Consider the following 22,463-nt stretch of genomic DNA (forward strand, 5'->3'; position numbering starts at 1 on the left):
AAGTAGATGTATTAAATTTGACTTATATTAAAAAAGATAGAGGTAGACCTAAAAAGACTTAATAATAAAATATTAGAAATGACATTACTTTATTAGATTTAGACGAGAATTTGATTATTAATAAGACACAATAAAAAAATATAATAGACCCTATATAGTAAAATAAAATCTTATTAACTTATTATTGTTGTTATCATCATCATCATAAACAAAATGTAATTTACAGTTGCTGTTATATGTCAGGGTAACGACTACTGGATAACCACAAAACAGGATCCACCGGTTATTAAAAAGGCTAATCCCGTAATAACTTCCAAATTCGAGGCTTACTTTGCGATCGAACTATTCTGAAGCAATCGTCTACTCATAGGCACCGGCTCGCTCATCTCACGATCGATGAGCACAAAGGTCGGATGAAAGCTCCGAGACTTCAGTGGTTCCATTTCCGACCTAGTAGCCGTGTAGAATGAAAAACTGAAGTAAGAAAAACATTTTCTTTCATCTCTTCGCTCCCCCCTTGTCTCTCAGTTCTCCATTGGGGAGTAAGACATGGCGCAAAAGCTGCAGCAGCAGTTGAGAGAAGTTGGTTCGAAACTTCAGAGTCAACCAGCTTCAAAGGATGCGCTGATCAAACTCTTAAAGGTGGGTTTTTTCCTTTTCTCCCAATTTATCTGCGGCGGATCCGAGCTTTTGTTTGTGTTTAAATCATCTTATTAGATCCATTTTGATGTTATGTTAGTTCGTTCCTGAGGTTATCCATGCGTGGGTGCCGTATTTGGGTTAGAGCTAGGGTTCAGTTGGTGAATTTATTCGAAGCGATGAACTGGAATTTATTTTTGTTGGTGATTTTCATTGGCCTTCTTTCCATCACGGCATGCTAATAAGCATTGAACGTATGTAATGTGGATGTAGTCCAAAGAGTGATTCGGTATCCTTTACATTTTTAACGCAAAATTGCTTCTTTGATGCAAAATGGCGTACCTTTGGTGTTTATTGGGTTACATTCTGTGATTAGAAGGGCAATTGTTTTGCTTGGGGTGAATGAAACAACCATCTGAGGTAGGGGATACTGGTCATTAACCTGAGGGAGATTTTCCATGAAGAATGAAGCTTGCATGGACTAGAGTTTCATTAATTTTTTGTTTGTGAGGTGATCATTCTCCTTTTTCAATGGGCTGTGACTCGAGAGACAAGCAGAAGTCAATTTTCTGAAGCTCTCCTGTTAATTGTTTTGTTTTTTTATTATAATATTTTAGCTTAAACTGTATTTACTTAATTGAACTCATCAATTGCTCTAAGATTTTTAACTTATTTGAACTCACTTGTTCAAATTGTTCCGAGGAACTATTAATTTTTGTGTCTTTAGAAGTCTTTGCAGTTTGCCAAACCTAAATTGCTTGACCTTTTTTTTTTCATATCCTAATAATTGACCACTTTTTATATAACCTTAGAAGTTTGAACAAATTTTACTACAAACTATTACGAAGTTATACTGTAAAAGTACATATGAATAGTGCTATGAAAGTAATGGTAATCAACTAGGATGACGATCACTATAAAAAGTTAAAAATTTAAATGAACAAAAACTTTTGTCCCACTTAAAAAAAGGGCTTTTCCAATGATCTTAGTGTAGAAGCTCATGTGCTCTTCCCATAAGAATCCAACAAAGCCTCGCACCTTTGCATCCTTAAGTGATAATCTCGGGATCCATCTAAATTTATGTTCAGGGGAATATTGATAGGTCTCAATGGATATGGTGTTTGATGGTGGTGGGTAGTCATTTGGTAAGATTAATGGTTAGCAAAATTATAGATCTTTAGTTTGATATTTATAGAGGTATTAAGGAGTTTATGGTAAAATGATGAGGAGTTTAGAGGGTGTCTTAGTAGGAATAGGGCTATCAAAATCGGGTCACGGGGCAAGTTCAGGTCCAACTCGGAACTGACCTAACACTAGTTGACCCAACCCAAACCCCACTCATTTTTGCAAACATGTCAGTTATTTCAACCCGGACCCGACCCACGCAGGTTACTGGGTTGATCCGATTGGACCCGACCCGTGGACCCGTTTGATTCAAAACCAGCGAGTGCGACTGCGGAGCGGGCGACAACGGTCGACGGCTCAGCGTGGTATGTAGGCAATGACGACCACGGTCAGGGCAAGACCACGTGAGGAGAGCTTGTTGCCGGTAGGCGGCGTTGTGCAGGTTGGGGCGAGCGAGAGGACTTCGGTACGGTGTGCAGGCTGTTCGGCTGTGCCGGTGGAGTCCAGTTCAGCCGTGAGGGCCTTATGGTTAGGCAACTGTGTATGCGAGTCACGTGAGCGACTGAGCGAGACGGTGCGAGTTCTTGGGTCAACTCGGGTTGAGTTTGGGTTTCCGGGTCAACCCGAACCCGACATAATTTTATAAACGGGCCAAGAAACGAAACCCGAACCCGATCCGTTTGGTAAACGGGTTGACCCGAACCTGAAAGTTTTTGGCTCAGGTCCGGGTTAGATTTCGGCTCGGGTCAATTTTTGACACTAAGTAGGAATTCCAAGACTTGTCCAATTTGGACTAATTTGGAAGATCATTTTTGGGAGGACTTTTATGAGGGATAAATGACGGGAGATGATTGTATAAGATTAGCTTAGGAAGTGAACTTATGATTTAGAGTTGATGGTAGAGTTTGATGGGGTTGAAGAGGATTTCAAAGTGTAGGGATTAAAACTAGATCCAAGTGTTCCCTAATTGGGCTGGTGACTATGTGGAAGTATTTAGAGTGAGTTTAAGGTTTTGTATGCTGATTTATCAGTCTTAGAGAATGCTTATGAAGTTGGAAAAGAGTTGTGAAGAGTTTAGAACACGTGTTTTTGTCTTAACTCTTATAGTTGGACTTTTAACTTGATTATCTTCATCCACATGATGTGCTGCATCAATGTTTAGGACAAATGAATTGGATGATTGATTACTAAAAATAAATGTAGTAAGGCATATATGATCAATGTTTGGAATCATGTAATCCAATTCATAGAGAAAGTAGGAAGGACTAGGAGAAAGCAGCTATGCACTAAGTGCAACAATGTGAATATTTTTAGGAATGTACGGAATAATGGAGCTTTGCTCCTCAAGATAGAATGAATGACTAGGAAAAAGTGGATATGCTCTATGCTTGACAAGCCAAAAGTATTCTTTTGGAGGACCGAGTTGCATGAAAGAATAGAAGTATATCAGTCATGACATGCGCGGAGTATTTACTTTGGGATTGGGGTCTCTCGTGTATGAACATGCCAGTGGTCTCATGCATGATTCTGTTGGTCTCATGCATGAAATATTGCTTCCATAGTCATTGGAGAATAGGAAATGCTAGGATAAAATTTTGATGATATGCAAAAAATATTTATTTGTTGAGTTTCTCTCATACTTGAGATAGTAGAGGTTTGGTTGGCCTTGGCTAGCTGTGTATAAGAGAATATGATGTGTCTTGGATATCTCTGAAGATGTTCTTGAACAAAATAAATAAATGAGCAGAATTAATTAGAATCGATGCTTAATGAAGCCGACAGTTCAGAAAATCCAGTTGGCCCTTTACCTGCTCATAGGCATGTCTAAAAACCTAATTCAGCTAGAATTCAGCAGGACTTGAACTAGATTAAATGTAAACTTCTAATAATTTTGTTTTCTACAATGTGGAACTATAGAAACGAGCTTTTGGATTTGAAATAGCTAGATATATACAGAAAACACTCAGTGAAAATGTTCTTATGCCATGAATACTCTTTTTAATGCATGCAGCAGCTTTGTTTTATAAAATGATCTGTCCTTGTGATTTCATTTTGTAGCAAGCGGAAAACTGTCTATCTGAATTGGAACAATCACCACCACCTTCTATGCTGGGTGCAATGAAGCCATGTTTTGATGCAATTGCAAAAGAAGATGTTTTAAAGCACCAAGATAGGGATGTGAGAGTTCTTGTGGCAGCATGTATTTGTGAGATCACTCGGATAACAGCTCCTGAAGCACCTTATAGTGATGATGTTCTCAGGGTATTTTCTTCTTAGGAGAATTAATTTATTCTAATATCTTTAGAAATGAGCTTGTGTGATATTATTACATGTATTTTCTAGGTAATTTTTATATCATAAATCCTCATTACAAGTTTTACCTTTTTTATTGCAGGACATTTTTGATTTGATTGTAAGTACATTTAGCGGTTTAAAGGATACTAACACTCCATCTTTTAAGAGGACGGTTATAATCCTGGAGACACTTGCAAGATACAGATCATGTGTTGTGATGTTGGATCTTGAGTGTTATGACCTCATAAATGATATGTTCCAAATTTTTTTCAGTGTTGTCAGGTAAGGTTTTGAATTTAGATCCGAGTTTTGTTCTTTATTTTTAAATGTAGAGTTGTAAAGCTATTGTGTGTAGATTATATATATATATATATATAGCTGGCATTTCATGCACACAATTCTATATTATTTTGTTCTACGATTGATTTTGATAAAAAAATGTCATATCATAAATATATTTTTTGAAAATTAAATTGTATTTGCTTGCTGATTTTATATATATCCAATTTCTTGCTGAAACTCTTTGATTATTTCGATCATGTCTTTATTAGTTGGTTTTAAATTCTAATATTGTCTTTTTTTTAATATATTATTATCCCTTAACGAATTGGAGACCATTACTATGATTTTAGCTAAAGACTGAATGGTTACAAAGATTCAACAGCCCCAATTTAGAGGCAGCTGGCATTGTGAACATTTCTAGAAAAAGGGCTGAAATACTGCTGTAGAAAGTTTCTGTGACGAGCTCTGCTTAGTGCTGGTGTTACTTGGCATGGAAGCATCCAAGAAATTCTTGGTAGATCATTTTGGAAATTGTGTTAAGCGAAGTAGGGCTTATAGAAAAAGTGCCAAAAGAAGAAAAAGAAAAGATGATATGAAAACTCATTATTTTTTCTTACAGAATTATGTAAAACCCTTCATCCCTTTCATTGTATTTTACTGCTCTTACATGATCAGTACTCAAAGCAGCAAAAGCTCTAATGTTATCACCCAATATAATTTTAACTTGGGAAGACTGGGAGGAGGATGATTAACTAGTTACAGTGATGCGTAGATGATTGAATTAGCAGTTTAAAATTTTGTTTTATTTGCAGCTAAATGCGAACTCATGGAAGCATGCCGTGCAACGTTTTCAGATTTTGCAATTCAGGATGTATTTCATTGGGCAAAAACCTGGATTTTTGCTTCATTTCATTTCTCCTTGTATTACGGCATTCTTCATTTTTTGCTCTTGACAAATAGGCTTTTGCTTTCAAAGAATGTGTTAGACCGGTCCTCCATGGACTGGTCCAGCCGGCCCAGCCCCCTGGGCTGGTCCGATTTGTATACAGCAGGGGGGCTGGCGGCTTCAATGAAGGGGGAAAGGGTGTTTTTTGTATTAATTTTGAATTTCATGCATTAAGTAGGGGAAAAAGGCTAGGGTTAGGTTGATGTGAAATTTTCTGAAGGTTCTCTTGTTTTTCTTTGGTGGCTAGGGCTCTAGATCATATTCTAGAGATTGGGAGAGTACGATCCTCCTCTCGAATAGAGGATCTTTGTATCTTTGCTATTTTTCTTTCATCTACTAGTGAAATACAAATGTTTGGGTGATTTTTTTCTCCAATTTCCTCTCAGAATTTTACTGTTTTGATACACTGTTTGCTGTTTTCCTGCTGTAAACAGCAGAATTCCTTGAGATTTGCTTCAGACTTTGGTTAGGAAATAGGGTTTAGGGTATCAGAGCAAGTCTTGGGACCAATCATTGGCTGTTTTTGACAGATTTCAGCGGCTGAAATTTGTGCCGGCAAAGTGGAAATTGCTGAATTTTTTTTTTCAGATCTAGAGTTCGTCTAAAAAATTTCAAGCCGTAGGAGATGACGGCTAAGAAGGTGGATGCTTTGGAAAAGAGGCTTGAAGGAGAGATGAATCAAATCAAGGAGACCGTGGAGGAAAGGATTTCGTCCATGGAAGGGCAAGTGGCCGACCTATGGGATATGATAAAGAAGATGTTGGAGTTTCAAACTCAATCGGCGGCGTCGGATGCAAAAGGGCTTGAAGCGAAAACACCAACTCGGAAATCCATAGGGAGGAAGAGGAAGTGGAAATCGTGGAAGGGAGTAGGGGTAGACCTCATTTGGAGCCTTTCCAAAGGGAGGAGAGAGGAGGAAGATACGGGGAAAGGCAAGGGTATGGAGGCGTGGAGCCAAGAGGTGCTGGTTGGGGCACGGGGGGGGGGTTATTATGGACGCCACGGGGCTGTTTTTGAAGATTGGAGAGGGGATCTTGAAGGGGGATGGGGGCATGGTAGAGCAAGGGAAGATCAGGAGACATGGGGAGGCCTAGGAACATGAGAGAGGGGAAACTACGGAGGAATAAGGGGAAATGGCGGGGATCAGAAGGTGAGAAAATTAAAAATGCCCATTTTTGAAGGGGTGGATGCCTATGGGTGGATCTACAAGGTGGAGAGGTACTTTGTCGTTAACGGCTTAACGGAGGAGGAGAAATTATCGGCAACGGGCTTGTGTCTGGAAGGGAAGGCACTCTCTTGGTACCTGTGGAGAGATCAGAGAAGACCAATCCGGAGCTGGGAAGAATTCAAGGACAGTTTGATAGAGCGTTGCCAAACCGACCAGGGAGGAGACTTCTACGAGCAGTTCTTTGCCCTAGTGCAGGAAGGGTCTGTAGCGGACTACCGAGAGAGATTTGAGCATCTGGCTAGTAGGGTGGAGCGCCTGTCCGATATTGTGCTGGAGGGAAACTTCATGAAGGGATTAAAGGCAAAGATTAGAGCAGCGGTGAAGGTCCTGATGCCCAGGGACCTGGGGGAGGCCATGAAGCTTGCACAACTGGTCGAAAATCAAAAGAATATGGAGAAGGGAGCTAGGAGCAGCAGTTAAGGAGGCACCTACAGGTGGACGACTACCCACCTAGCCTCCAAGGGAGCGCCCCCAGGAGGAATGAAAGAAGTTCTGAAGGAAAAAAACAACAGGGGGGGGAATGGGGGGCAATTCAAGAAGCTCACTTAGAAGGAAATGCAAGAGAAGAGGACAAAGGGGCTGTGTTTCCGATGTGCCAGGGCATAAGTGCAAGTATTGAAATCTTCAAGTTATCCTCGTTTGTGAAGAGGAAGACGGGAACAGCAGTTCAGGAGGCACTTACAGGTGGATTACTACCCGCCTAGCCTGCAAGGGAGCGTCCACAGGAGGGATGAAAGAAGTTCCGAAGGAAAAAAGCAACAGGAGGAGGAAATGGGGGGCAATTCAAGAAGCTTACTGAGAAGGAAATACAAGAGAATAAAACAAAAGGGATGTGTTTCCGATGTGACGAAAAATACATGTCAGGGCATAAGTGCAAGTATTGAAATCTTCAAGTTATCCTCGTTTGTGAAGACAAGGAAGACGAAGAGGGAGGGGGAAGCGGTCCTGAGGTGGAGGAGGAAAAGTTGCATCTGAATGTAGCGGAAGTCTCTCTTAACTCTGTAGTGGGATTCACTCCGAGTCACACTATGAAGATGAAAGGAGAGATAGCTGACCGTGAAGTTGTGGTGTTGATTGATAGTGAGGCAACCCACAATTTCATTTCCATCCAGATGGTGGAGCTGCTGGGGTTGGAGTTAGTAGATACAGGAGGCTATGGGGTGATGATGGACATGAGAAAGGTAGAACTGGGAAGAGGAGTCTGTAGAGGGGTGGTGCTGAAGATTTAAGGTATCCCAGTGAAGGAAGACTTCCTTCCCCTAGAATTGGGGAGTACGGATGTCATCATAGGGATGAAGTGGTTGCACACTTTGGGGGAAACCAAGATCAATTGGGGTACTCTGAGGATGGAGTTGGTGAAGGGAGGAAGGAAGAGAGTGATTCAAGGGGATGCGGGGCTGACCAAGGCAGGGGTTTCTCTCAAATCCCTAATTAAAACAATTCAGGAGGAGGGGGAAGGCTATTGGGTGGAATTACATAGATTGGAGGAAGGGGAAGACATACCTCTCTCTGTGCAACCTTTTATCCAGGAATTTTATGAGGTTTTTCAACCCCCTCAAGGGTTGCCACCACCCAGGGAGCAGGAGTATGCCATCACATTGAAGGAGATAGTGTCACCTGTCAGCGTGCTACCTTACCATTACCCTCATTTTCAGAAGGACGAAATAGAAAAGTTGATCAGAGAAATGCTGGAAGCAGGGATCATCAGGCCCAGCACCAGCCCGTTCTCTAGTCCTGTTCTATTGGTGAAGAAAAAAGATGGCAGCTGGCGGTTCTATGTGGACTACCGTGCACTTAACAAGGAAACTGTACCTGATAAGTTTCCCATACCAGTGATTGACGAACTGTTAGATGAATTGAGTGGAACAGTGATCTTCAGCAAGGTCGACTTGAAATCAGGATATCATCAAATTCGAATGAAGAAAGAAGATGTTCCGAAGAACACTTTTAGAACTCATGAGGGCCACTATGAGTTCCTAGTGATGCCCTTTGGCCTCACCAATGCCCCAGCCACCTTCCAAGCACTCATGAACAAGATCTTCAAACAATATCTTAGGCGATTTATTTTAGTATTCTTCGATGACATCCTAGTGTATAGCAGAACAGAGGAGGAGCATTGGGAGCATTTGAAGAATGTGTTAGAAGTTCTTCAGGAGCACCAGTTGAGGGCTAACTTAAAAAAGTGTTGCTTCGCACAAGCCAGTGTGGAGTACTTGGGGCACATGGTATCTAAGGAAAGGGTAGCAGCAGATCAGTCCATGATTGAAGCCATGTTAAAGTGGCCACTGCCTAAAAATCTGAAGGAGTTGAGGGGATTCCTAGGGCTTACAGGGTACTACAGGAGATTTGTGAAGGGATACAACACTATAGCTTGGCCACTCACTGAACAGTTGAAGAAAGATGGATTCCTATGGGGGGAGGCAGCCACGACAACATTTGAGAAGTTGAAGAAAGCTATGATCACAGTATCGGTCTTAGCTTTGCTAGATTTCACTCAGGTCTTTATAGTAGAGATAGATGCATCTGGGTATGGATTAGGGGCAGTGCTGATGCAGAATCACAGGCCATTGCTTATTTCAGTCAGGTGTTGATTGCAAGAGCCTGACTGAAATCTGTCTATGAGAGGGAATTAATGGCAATCGTTTTGGCCATTCAAAAGTGGCGCCCCTACTTACTCGGGAGACATTTCATAGTCAGGACCGACCAACAAATCCTGAAATATTTGCTGGAACAACTCATGGTGACGGAGGAGCATCAGAAGTGGCTATCCAAATTGCTGGGATATGATTTTGAGATTCAGTACAGGCCAGGGGTAGAAAATAAGGTAGCATATACCTTGTCCAGATGTATGGGGGAGCTGCAGACTATAGATGTATCAGTTCCAATGATGCTAGATTGGGAAGCCATCAAGGAAGAGAGTGTCAGGGATGAAGAACTATGCAAGATCAGCGCGGACTTACTAAAGGAAGAGAGCAGCCATCCGGGGTACTCATTGGAGGGGGAGAGATTGTTGTATCAGGAGAGGTTTGTGTTGCCCAGAACATCAATTCACATCCCACAATTGCTCCAGGAGTTCCATGGGACTGCAGTGGGAGGTCATTCAGGAGTGCTAAAGACATACATGAGACTAGCGGCAGAGCTGTACTGGAAGGGTATGCATAAAGACGTGGAAGAGATGGTATCCAGGTGCGAGGTCTGCCAAAGGAATAAGTATCTAGCTATGTCACCAGGGGGGTTACTGCAGCCATTAGCTTTACCAGGTCTAGTCTGGGAGGAGGTATCTATGGACTTCATTGATGGGCTACCCCTCTCTGAGGGATTCACTGTGATTTTGGTGGTAGTGGATAGACTGAGCAAATATGCTCACTTCATCCCTCTTCGCCATCGCTATACTGCGGTGACAGTAGCATCTACATTCATCCGAGAGATAGTCAGATTACATGGGTTACTAGAAGCGATAGTATCAGACAGGGATAAAGTATTCCTCAGCCATTTTTGGAAAGAATTGTTCAGACTACATGGGACTATGCTGAAAAGGAGTACTGCTTGCCACCCACAGACGGATGGTCAAATTGAAGTAGTCAACAGGAGCTTGAAGACTTATTTGAGATGCTTTGCGTCAGAGACACCTAAACTATGGGCTAAATGGTTATCATGGGCCGAGTATTGGTACAATACCTCTTTTCATTCAGCCTCTCAGATGATCCCGTTCAACGTGTTGTATGGAAGGGATCCGCCCCACTTGGTGCATTTTGGAAGTAGCAATACTCCAGTTTCTTCAGTGGAGGAGTACTTGGAGGAGAGAGATAGGGTGCTTGAAGAATTAAAAAGACATCTGTTGAGGGCTCAACAGATTATGAAAAAATAAGCTGATGGACATCAGAGGGACATTCAGTTTGAGGTGGGCGAGAGTGTGTTTCTGAAACTCCGTCCTTATCGACAGAAAATGGTCGCCAACCGGAGGAATGAGAAGCTTGCTCCAAGGTACTTCGGTCCTTATGAAGTGTTGGAGAAAATTGGAGCCGTAGCATATCGTTTGAAACTACCACCTACGGCGACGATCCACCCCGTTTTCCATGTATCTCAGCTGAGGAGAGCCATTGGAGATCATAATGCCAGTTCGGAGTTACCAATGACATTAACTGATGAGATGGAAATGGTATTGGAACCTTTAGAGCTCATGGAGGTTCGTTAGAAAGCAGATGGAGCTACAGAAGTCTTGATCAAATGGAAGAACCTTTCTGACTACGAGGCCATGTGGGAGCCATACGAGCGGATGAAGCAATAGTTTCCTGACTTCCACCTTGAGGACAATGTGGTTCTTTGGGAGGGCGGTAATGTTAGACCGGTCCTCCATGAACCGGTCCAGCCCCCTGGGCCGGTCCGATTTGTATACAGCAGGGGGGGCCGGCGGCTTCAATGAAGGGGGAAAGGGTGGGGTCCACTTGAGATTCAAATCAATCTTGGAGCCAAAAGGGGGTGGGGCGAGGGCAATTAAGTCCTTTTGTATTAATTTTGAATTTCATGCATTAAGTAGGGGGAAAATGCTAGGGTTAAGTTGATGTGAAATTTTCTGAAGGTTCTCTTGTTTTTCTTTGGTGGCTAGGGCTCTAGATCGTATTCTAGAGATTGGGAGAGTGCGATCCTCCTCTCGAATCTTTGTATCTTTGCTATTTTTCTTTCATCTACTAGTGAAATACAAGTGTTTGGGTGATTTTTTTCTCCAATTTCCTCTCAGAATTTACTGTTTTGATCCACTGTTTGCTGTTTTCCTGCTGTAAACAGCAGAATTCTTTGAGATTTGCTTCAGACTTTGGTTAGGAAATACTTGAAATCAAGTATTTCCTATCAGAATGGTTCTTAGATCCGCATAAACTCTCTGCTTAGTGCATTCTGTGATGTTTTTTGTGCCATTCTCATATGAGACTGCTGTGACGTACTTGTGAAAGGTTTTCAATGTTTATGTTCTAACGATTTTAGCTATTCTCATGTGAATTCATTGACCTGGAAATGTACACCTAAGATGACTCATTGCATGCAGTGATGAGCATCCAAATAACGTTCGTGCTTCAATGCAAACAATCATGGTCCTTATACTTGATGAAAGTGAGGAGATACAGGAGAATCTACTAGTTACCATATTGTCTCCTTTGGGCCGTAAAAGGAGTGTGAGTTATACTGATTATTTATCTGTTCTTTCTTCTCATTTAATTTGAATTTTAACATGTGAAACTGAACTTTAATTTAGGTAACAATATTTGGGTTCTTTATTAATTAAGTTTTTTTTTTTTTTTTTGTTACTAGGAGTTTACAATGGCAGCCAGGAAGCTTGCTATGAATGTGATAGAGCATTGTGCTGGAAAGCTTGAACCTTCCATACGGCATTTTCTTATCTCATCACTATCTGGAGATAGCAGTAACTTGAATAGTACACTTGATTATCATGAAGTCATTTATGATTTATATCAGTGTGTTCCACAAATTCTTTCTGGAATAATTCCATTTATGACTGGAGAATTGCTGGTAAATGCTTCATTCCATATGCAAAGGCCCTATCATAAGGGCATTCTTGTGATATTTCAGGACCTTCAGATATCTAACATTCATACCCCTATGTGAAAAAAATGGCATTTTTTTTCTTTTCGATTATTTTAACACTTCCCATAATCCTCCTCCTCAAATTTTTAGGCAGATAAGTTAGACATTCGACAGAAGGCAGTCCAACTACTTGGAGACCTATTTGCTTTATCAGGAATTCCTATTTCCGAATCTTTTCAGCCGCTTTTCTCTGAGTTTGTGAAAAGATTGACTGATAGGGTTGCTGATATTCGTGTTTCTGTAATTGGACACTTGAAGAATTGCTTGATGTTGAACACTTCCCGACCTGAAGCTCCTCTGATAATTAGTAAGAAGTTGCAGAGAAATTTATTCTTGTTTTTCTTGATACATAAATTCTGAATATAATATGTGACCGTGTGCTTGACGGTTGTTCTGTAGAGGCTCTCTCAGATCGGTTATTGGATTATGATGAAAATGTTCGCAAGCATGTTGTTGCCGCAATTTGTGATCTAGCATGCCATTCTGTCAAAGTCATACCAGTTGAAACTGCTAAAATAGTGGCAGAGCGCCTCCGTGACAAATCTGTTTGCCCTCTTGCTTCATTGCCATTAATTTTAGGCCTTCATTTATTTCAATATCTGGCTAATTTTGAAACTTTCTTATTTTTTGTATTTGGTTAGCTCTCTGTCAAATGGTACACCGTGGGGAGGCTGGCTGATGTTTACAGATGTTATTGTTTGAAGCATACAAATGCTTTGTTAAATGATGATGATTTTGAATGGATACCTGGCAGAGTATTACGGTGCTTATATGACAAAGATTTTAGGTAAGAAACATAAGAGTTTGTTTAATGCATTACTTCTGATAATTTATATTTTTTTTTGGTTCAGTTATATGTTGCTTATTATTTTATAACAGCCTTTTAGCTGCTTGCTATCGTTCTCTGTACTGGTATCCTATATGGGAATCTACCATGCTATCATTTCTTTGAATGACTCTTTAGTGACTATTCATTAGTAAAATTGATTGATAAAGCTTAAAAAAGAACGGTAATCAATCCCATCATCAACTAAGCATTTATCTCTTGAATGGATGGTCGCCATATCATCTAAAGCTTCGTTTGGGACGGTTTTCTTTTTGTTTCTTAAAGCTGCTTTCTAGTACAAAAATTTTAATTTTTACACTAAAAAGCAACTTTAAGAAGCAGTAAGAAAGCGGTCCCAAACGAAGCCTAAGTAGGATTAGAAGGATAGATAAAAGTTTTTTGGTTGGCTAAGTACTATTGTTTGTCAGGAGCATTTGAGTATTATTTGGGTTACTTTGTTCTGGTGGATGACTATATAAAAGCAACTTGACTACATGATGATCCTACTCATTTTAGTTTATGGGGATAGGTTTCTGTACGTAACCTTCCCATCTACATAGTAGAGAGGTCTTTTCAAGATTCAATGTGCCTGCTTTTTTTTATAGGTGTTAATATTAGAAAAATATATTACTACTATCAAGGTTTGTTTTCGTCTCTTTAGCTTAACCAGCTCTCTACTAGTGATGCTTTCCATATCTGATATATGTGCAGCCTATTTGACTTCTATGAGAAATGATATCACTTTAATGGTTTAGGTTCTACTGTTGCTGATACTGGTGGCTAAATTTTTAGTCAATTATGATTGCATTTTTTAACTTTATCATTTTTTCCCTTGTTTTTATCCTATGAATAAACTTTAGTTATTAATGAGGTGATTGGGTACTTTCCTTGTTTGGGTTGTAGTTCTCATCGAGGTCTAATCTACTTGTGGATGTTTTGTTTGTGATCAGCATGTAACTTAAATATGTGATTTGCAGACCAGAGACAATTGAATTCATTTTGTGCGGCTCTTTGTTCCCCCGTGATTTGGCAATTAGAGATAGAGTAAAACATTGGATTAAAGTGTTCTCTACATTTGAGAGAGTAGAAGTGAAGGCACTTGAGCAGATTCTGCTACAGAAGCAAAGGTTAGTGATAATCGATCATCATAGTTTTTAAAATTTAACAGCGTGCATGCATACATCACTAGTATTTGATAGCTTTCCACGGGTTTTCAGGTGATTTCCTGTTGGATTGCAGGTTACAGCAAGAGTTTCTGAAGTATTTGACTCTTAGACAGACCCGTCAGGTTCGTAAGGACTAATTTTATTAAAATTTTGACAATTTTCCATCATAAAAGCAATCTTTCTTGGAAGCAGGATAATGTCCCAGAGATCCAAAAGAAGCTTAATGGTTTTTTCCGCTTTATGTCCCGCATGTTTCATGATGCTGCTAAGGCAGAGGAAGGTTTTCAGATGCTTAATCAGTTAAAAGACCAGAATATATGGAAATTAATGATGATCTTGCTTGATCCAGACACCAGTTTCTGTCAAGCTTGGTCATGCCGGGTATTTGCTACTTCAGCTCATCTTTAGTGTTTTAAAAAAAAATCTTACCTGTAATGAGTGGCTGCCATGATATGCTTGGCAAACAAAATCATTCTTTCTGGTGAAATGTTGTGAGCTTCAAGTTTCAAGTCATACAATGGATATTAAATTACCATAAATGCTACATTTTTTTTACTTTTATTTATTGTAACAGAGAATTTGCCTGATTTGGGATGACCTGAACTTTTTCTAAAAAATTTGAAATGCAGGATGAGTTGCTTAAGATCCTTGGAGAAAGGCATTCGCTTTATGAATTTATGGATATGCTTACAGTAAAGTGCTCATACTTATTCTTTAACAAGGAGCTTGTCAAGGAAATTATTTTAGAATCTGACGAGCAAAGATCTTCTGGTGATGTAAAATTCATTTTGTCATGCATGGACCTACTAACGGTAAGATTTAATTCGTGTACTTGAATGCATATTTGTTTTCATTAAATGCTAATCTGTAGGCTATATTTTGTTTCTTACATTTAAGCAGCTGCTGTGCTTTTCTGTTATGCTATTGTGAGGCATACTCATCTTCTTCATATGGTTGTCTGACTTGTAAATATTAAATTTAAATATTGATCATTCTCTGTGAGTTCCATGAATAAGGTGCTTGAAAGCGAAAAAGATCTAATATGATGTTAATGGATCATGGTTTCACTTTATTTTTATTCTGTTCCTCCTATCTTTCTAAATTTGCTAATTTATTTATCATGGCGATGAACAATCTTCTCTATTTTCTATGTTATTGCAAGTTGCAATTGCTGGTTTGTATCTTGAATTAATGGTTTTTTCAGCTTTTTTTTGTACTATCTTGGTTTGTCATTGCAATTTAGGTACAACAACAACAACAGGCATTTGTCCCACTATGTGGGATTGGCTACATGAACCCTTTTTCTCCATTGTCCTGTTAAAAGTCAAATTCTCGTTTAAATCTAATAAAGAAAGATCATTTCTAAACTTTAAATTCATAATTTATGCCATTAAGATTCGATTATCCTAAGTGAACTAAAAATGATAACTAGGTGCCTAAGAAACTATACCAGTACATTGTTTCTTGCAGGCATTTTAGCCTACTTTTTTGCTGAGCATACTGGATTGGATTGCCTTGCAATAATATTTTGTAAGATGTCGGTCTTCTTTTAAGGAACTTTGACTCGTGAGAAAACTTTAGTCTCCATCCTACACATATGATACCCCTCCAAGTAACATTGTGTTTGAAAATTGCTTTAGTTTCCAGTGCAATTACATTACTACATATTGGCATTATTGCTAATTGGCGCACAGCATACATTCTGAAAGCTTTCTTGTATGCTTGCTGCAAATAAATATTCCATAGCTCAAGTAGGATATGCTGAGAATATAAGGGGCCGCTTTTTTATTGCTTCTTAAAGCAGCTTTCTAGTAAATGTTTGTACTAGAAAGCTGCTTTAAGAAGCAGTAAAAAAACCGTCCCAAATGAAGCCTAAATCATGTTTTGGCAGTTTCACTTAATCGAAGTAATAGTATATTTTAGATTCTTCTCCTGCCATGTATTATTCTTTTCTAGCTGTTTTCTTGTTCTTTATTTGTAAGATTGCTGGTTTGTAGCACATGGTTCTAATCGTCTGATTTGTAACTTTGCAGGTAATAGCTTCTTTTTCTCCCCACCTTTTTATTGGGTGCGAAGAGGATCTTGTGCATCTGCTGAAGGAGGACAATGACATAATTAAAGAAGGAATTACTCGTGTTTTAGCAAAAGCAGGAGGGACCATTCGAGAACAGTTGGCTATGACATCAAGGTAAAATCTTGAATCTGTATTGGAAGTTATTAAAAATATATGCTTCATTATTGATTCTTATTTGTTCCATCAAGCATTTCTTTTAATCTGCAGCCCTGTTGATCTAGTACTAGAACGGCTATGTCTAGAGGGTACTCGCAAGCAAGCTAAATTTGCTGTACATGCTATAGCCGCAATAACCAAAGATGATGGTCTCAAGTCACTTTCTGTTTTATACAAGGTTTTGGAAACGCATTTGTTCTTCTTGAATAGATGTTTCATGAAGCCTTAAATGTTATCCAACACTGTTAAATGTTGCAGAGGCTTGTGGATATGTTGGAGAAGAAAACACACCTTCCATCCATATTGCAATCTCTTGGGTGTATAGCACAAATTGCAATGCCAGTTTTTGAAACTAGGGAAGATGAAATTGTGGAGTTTATATCCAAGAAAGTCTTGAAGCGTAGTAATGTAGGTTCTTCCAGTCTAAAATCTTCACTTATTTGAAGCTGTGTTTTTATTAATTGCACATTGTTTGGGCCTCTTCTTCAGGATACGGCTGCTGCTTTGGACGGTATTGATTGGAATGAAAGAACTGAACTCTGTTCATTAAAGGTTTGAATAGTGTGTTGTCAGGATTCACTTATCCATTTATAAAACATGTGCTACTCTAATATTAATCAAGATTCTCTGTTCTATTATTTGTGACATGAATTTCATGATTCAGTTCCTTTTTCGCTTATATTTATATATTGCAGATGCTTGGCATCAAAACTTTGGTGAAGAGTTATTTACCTGCCAAAGATGCTCCTTCACGAACTGGGATTGATAAGCTTGTGGCATTGCTCAGAAATGTTCTAGCGTATGGTGATATCTCAAAAGACGTGGAATCAAGGTACCGAAGGAAAGCAATAAAAGTTGGCCTTTATGTAGTTCTCTGATTTATTTTCTCGCTCTTAATCATTAATTTTGCTGAGCTTGAATGGCTTTTATTAGTGCTGTTGACAAGGCGCATATGAGGCTTACTGCAGCAAAATCTGTCCTTCGGTTGTCAAGGCTGTGGGACCATATGATACCTCTTGACGTCTTCTATATAACCTTGAGGATTTCAGAGGTCCATTCACAATACTTTGGCAATCAATAACTGTAATGAGCATTGTCTTTTTGCATCTTGAAATTTTTTTTTATTGTCATTTAATGATTTGCAGGATGTATACCCTCAGTTTAGGACATTATTCATCAGCAAAGTGCATCAGTACATCAAGGATCGATTGTTGGATGCGAAGTATGCCTGTGCTTTCTTGTTAAACATAAACCAGTATCAGTCTCCTGAATATAAGGAGGTGAATATTCTTAAATACCTTAACCGTATCGATCTGAAGTTCTTATTTTATCCATTTAAGATTTATTCTACTGACATTTCCTATTTCCTAGGCCAAACATAATCTACTGGAGGTTGTTCAAATTTGTCAGCAACTTAAACAACGACAGATCTCTATGCAAAATGATGTGAGTTCCTCAGTAATGTATCCAGAGAGTATTCTTGTTTATTTGGTTCATGCTCTTGCGCACCACCCATCATGCCCAAATATTGATGAGTGCTTGGAGCTATCAGCCTTTGAACCCATTTACTGGTATGGACCCTGCTTTTCTCTTTTTCATTATCTCTTCATTTCTTTTATATTACTAAATATTCAATCTGTATTTCTCCAAGCAATTCAATGATTTCAATTATCATCTTAAACTCCTTAAAAATCCAATAAGATAAAATGAAGGGATCTCGGCCGTCGATCTTCAGCTCCTCCTCGAATAGGCATGGACGGTTGGATGTTCGCATCAAAATAATTCATAAAATATTATGTAATTAAATTATGATGGTATTAGCCACTGAAATGCATATAATCTCATGCTAAAATTGAGGCACTAATATGCTGTTTCCGCTATATTTCATGCAGCCAGATAACATGTTTTCAGAGATTTTTTTAATTAAAAGGAGAGTTTTATTTTAGAGTAGACTCAAATTTTTGTGTCAGAATTTTTATCCATTTTGTTTATTCTTTTGACTTGTCTGTTTTGGTATAGAAAACTTGATTGTTCATGGGATTTTCTATAGCTCCCTTGTGGGTTGAAGATTGTGTCATTTTGTCTGTAATAATTTGTTATTCAACTGTCTTTGGTGCTTATAGGAAAATTAATTATGATTACCTTGGTTTTAACTGGTATTTTGTCTATGATCTTTTAGAACTTTCCAAAACTATAAACTGCAGAATTTAAGTTGTGCAGGGGAATAATATAGAAATGTTGCATAAAATTTCCAAAGATTATATTCAAATTCATCATGGATATCTTTTGCTCTTTCCTCTCTTTTTTAATGTCTTTATCATGGCCGTCAATGCTTATGCTGGATTGGCGGTCTGCGCATGCAAATCCTAAAAATTATTAAATGCGCAATATATATATATATATATATATTGCAAAACAAATTTAAGATTACCTAAATGATTGTGACTTTTGACATGCAATGTGATAAATACGTATAGACTACACTAGACAATTGTCACATTTAAACTAGTGATTGAAATTCATGGATGAGGCCTGAAGGGCCATCAAATCCAATTCTTCAGATAAAGAAAGGTGCTATGATGGTAAGAGTGTCATATGTAGAAGATGATATCAGAAGTTTGGAGAGTTAGATAAGGTTAACTCTTACACAACAATAACTTTTCACTCTAATTCTTACTCATATTCCAAGTTCTTCTTCATCTGCTGTGCCACCCTTTAAAATTTTGCTTCCATTAGAGATCCTTGAGCTCATCTCTTGATTGTGCTTAGGATCTAGCTCTCTATCATTTGTTTTCGTTTTAGCTTCATCGCCTCTCCTCATTTGGCTCCACCTCCCCACTCTATCTCCACCGCCTGCTCTCACACCACCTATCTTTCTCTTTAAAGTTCTCTTCATTGCTCTTATCTAGATACCATATAGACATGCAAATAAAGTCCAGCTATATGACAAGGAAAGGGATCAACAATCATAAAAGCCAGAATCCTTCATGGATAGTGGATTTTAGCAGGATAAGGATGCACATGACTGTAAGGGTGAGTGCTTCGTGATTCTCTCCTTCCATGAATTGCTGGTGCTATGGGTAATTCAGATGCCATCAGATCCATGATCTTTCCACCTATCACTTTTGCTTAGTAGTTCCCGATCTCTGGGGCTTCGATAATATAGAATTTGTGTTGGGTGTCGAAGCTTACACCATGGTCCAAAAAACTTGATGCACTAATTAGCTAACTCGATCAATAGTAGATAATTGTGGCCCCTTGTTCAGCTTCTCCAAATCCATTCTTGTTTATTTTATTTTGTTTCTAAGAGTTAGGGGTTGTGATTTGGAGAAAACACCAGGTGTTTGTGGTTGGGCATGTTTGAGTGTGTTGGTGGCATCGACATTTTGGTAGTTTCAGCCAAGCTTTACATCCAACTAAATAAGAAAAAAAAATATTACTGTACATGATTTACATCTAACCAAATAATTTCAGATTAATAAAATATGGTACATTTGTTTTATTTTGCAATACTAAAATGCACACGTTCTAAATAAATCTAAACTAACAGCCCTTAATTCTAGGTAATCGTGTCTGTAAATTTATTTGAGGTGCAGTTTTTGAGAAAAGATTTGGAAAATATATGGGGCTACATTTAAGTTGGACTGTATAGGTGATTCTGATGAAGAATGATGATAAAAATGAACCAAAAATTATTCTAATGATAATAATGATCATGATTGCAGCATAGCTTTGATGTTTATATTTTGATGAGTTCTTGTCAGTTGAAGAAAGTTATTAAACATTTGTATTTTTCAGATTTTCTTGCTGAACCGTCAGTATCTGCTGAAGACGTTCCCTGCATGATATTATATTTTTGATGTGTGGTTCACTAGGGTAGATGATTTTATTTTTTTTCTTGGTATTAGCTACTTAGGGTTTTGTTAATTCTTTTTGAACATTCAATATTTGTGAAGGAAATGAACTATAAAATAAAATAACTTTTCATCGCTAACTTTGCCTCAAATCAAACATAAAAAGACTAAAAATGCATGCAAATGTTTTTCTTTACATCAACTCTTCTTTCAGCCAAGCAACTTTTAATAAGTTTGAAATTATTTAATACAATGAACATAAGTAATAAATATTTTTTTTCTAGTTTGCTAATTTTCTTATAGCTTCCAGGCGGTTGCATTTATTTCTTTCTGTGCTGTTAATTGGAGATGAAGGTTGGCAATCGGGAGCTTGTTCTGACAGGAGAAAGGATAGTTATACTTCAGTTGTATCTATTTTCCGTAGTATAAAGTGTTCAGAAGATGCAGCTGATAGTGCAAAGTCAAGAGTATGTGACCATCATTTTCAAGATCTGATGTGTTATGCCATTAGCATGCTGGAAGCATTCGATTTATAATGCGTGTTATAGGCTTCTATGTGTTAATCTAATTGCATTTCCCATAAACTACAGACATCACATGCTATATCGGATCTTGGACTGTCAATTACAAAGAAGTTAGTTCCTGATCAAGCGGATGTTTCAGAGATAGCTAATACAGTTTCATTGCCAGCCAGTTTATACAAGGCTTCTGATAAGGACGAAGAGAGCTCCGTGGTAAGCTTTTCAAAACTGCTCTTTTAGACTATATATAACAAGGTCAGTCTTAAGTACATTTTAATTTTTAATTTCATTTTATTTATTTTTTCGCCCTCATTTTCATTGCTTATGCAAGTTTCTCTATCTGTTTTGCCTCCTATGGATGCTTTCATGAATTTGCTAAATCTAAATGTACATTATTAGGGTTATAATGTCAATGATCCCAGTAAGAAAGATTATAAATGCATGAAATTTATGAAACTTAAGAGAAGCCAGTGGACTGTACCAGTTGCTTTAATAGATGAATATGTGGCGCTCATCTTAGGAGGGGTTTCAATTTGGAGAGTTGGGTTGGAAGCAAGCTCTAACCCATCCAGAGCTTTTAGATTCTCCAAACCTAACTCAAAATAACTCTTTCCTACTCGTAGTAGGTTAGCTTGGGTGCTAGATGTTGGTTGGATTGATTGAACTTGTATATTGGTTTGTCTATGAAAACTTCTGCCATAATGGTAAAGAAAATGCTGGTATGATTATCGTACAAGTGTATTTGTAGTTATTAGGCACAAATTTGGTGTTTATTGGATGCACCGATGCTTGGACTCTTTTAAATGCTCATCCCCTCAACCATATAACAATTTACCAGCTCACCCCACTAAATTTAGTTGTGATCAAGTTTGGGTTTGAGCCCTTTCTAAGTTGCTGCACATCAATTTATCATCTTCCAGTGCACTAAGGCTTTTCCTTTTCCTGTGTCCTTTTCCTGTGTGCTTAATGCTCTATGAACCATGAATTTGAAATTGATTCATGGATATGATTACTTGAGCTAGGGGACATACCGCATCTGCTAAAAGGCTAAACATGATGGCATGTGAATATCTATACATGCCAATATGGTTTTATTTGCCATAATTTACTTATTGATTTCATAAAATTTAAATCCCTAGTCTTTACATTGGATATAAAGCTTAAAAGACGCATTAAGTGAAGAGGATACCAAAAGAGAATGATTAACATTGAAATTGAGAGAGAGAGAGAGAGAGAGAGAGAGAGAGAGAGAGAATGGATACGAAGCTTGATTTGAGATCTAATCAGGCTAGAGTGACATTGCTTTCCCCTATAAGTGTTCCTGATGTGCTTGAACTGTGCCCATGAAGTGTCCAAGTGGGATTTGATTCCTTATTTGAAGAAAAGGCCAATTCTAATGCCTTATTGTATAACTATTAATTCATATTATGAAGATAGACATGTGGGCTCTAAAAATTCGAGCCCCGGCCTCTACGTGATTTTTTTGTTGACGAGGAAAGTTATAACAAATTAGGTTTTGAGGTACATTTTTTCAGAAGGCAGATTGTATTTTAGATAAGACACTGCCTAGAGATTTCACCCTCATTTTGCAAGGACTTTATGATCTGAGGTATGGTTTTTGATAGGCGCGAGCCCCTATGGTTTATTACCCCTCCCAGTAATGAGAGAGAACTTTCGATTAAGGTTAGTCATTAGATAGACACTTAAGTATCCAGTATATAGTAACAATAATTTTAGGGTTTAGAAATGGGGT

General features: G+C 38.5%; 1 protein-coding gene across 1 annotated transcript in view; it reads left to right on the forward strand.

Moving 5' to 3' along the window:
- Positions 1-352: 352 nt before the first annotated feature.
- LOC110106306 (sister chromatid cohesion protein PDS5 homolog A) overlaps positions 353-22,463 on the forward strand; it is a 47,563-nt gene continuing 25,452 nt past the window's right edge. The window contains exons 1-22 of the mRNA XM_020836167.2: positions 353-642; positions 3,823-4,026; positions 4,160-4,341; positions 11,557-11,683; positions 11,820-12,038; positions 12,204-12,420; positions 12,513-12,658; positions 12,755-12,900; positions 13,917-14,066; positions 14,179-14,227; positions 14,298-14,486; positions 14,735-14,917; positions 16,139-16,293; positions 16,387-16,513; positions 16,594-16,743; positions 16,825-16,887; positions 17,031-17,167; positions 17,269-17,386; positions 17,481-17,615; positions 17,707-17,906; positions 20,500-20,656; positions 20,780-20,923. Of these exons, the coding sequence (XP_020691826.1) occupies positions 550-642; positions 3,823-4,026; positions 4,160-4,341; positions 11,557-11,683; positions 11,820-12,038; positions 12,204-12,420; positions 12,513-12,658; positions 12,755-12,900; positions 13,917-14,066; positions 14,179-14,227; positions 14,298-14,486; positions 14,735-14,917; positions 16,139-16,293; positions 16,387-16,513; positions 16,594-16,743; positions 16,825-16,887; positions 17,031-17,167; positions 17,269-17,386; positions 17,481-17,615; positions 17,707-17,906; positions 20,500-20,656; positions 20,780-20,923 (3,291 nt within the window). The 5' untranslated portion in view covers positions 353-549. The remainder of the gene's footprint in view (positions 643-3,822; positions 4,027-4,159; positions 4,342-11,556; positions 11,684-11,819; positions 12,039-12,203; positions 12,421-12,512; positions 12,659-12,754; positions 12,901-13,916; positions 14,067-14,178; positions 14,228-14,297; positions 14,487-14,734; positions 14,918-16,138; positions 16,294-16,386; positions 16,514-16,593; positions 16,744-16,824; positions 16,888-17,030; positions 17,168-17,268; positions 17,387-17,480; positions 17,616-17,706; positions 17,907-20,499; positions 20,657-20,779; positions 20,924-22,463) is intronic.

Source organism: Dendrobium catenatum, unplaced genomic scaffold, assembly GCF_001605985.2.
Source record: "Dendrobium catenatum unplaced genomic scaffold, ASM160598v2 fragScaff_scaffold_1451, whole genome shotgun sequence".
NCBI classification, from domain to species: Eukaryota; Viridiplantae; Streptophyta; class Magnoliopsida; order Asparagales; family Orchidaceae; genus Dendrobium; species Dendrobium catenatum.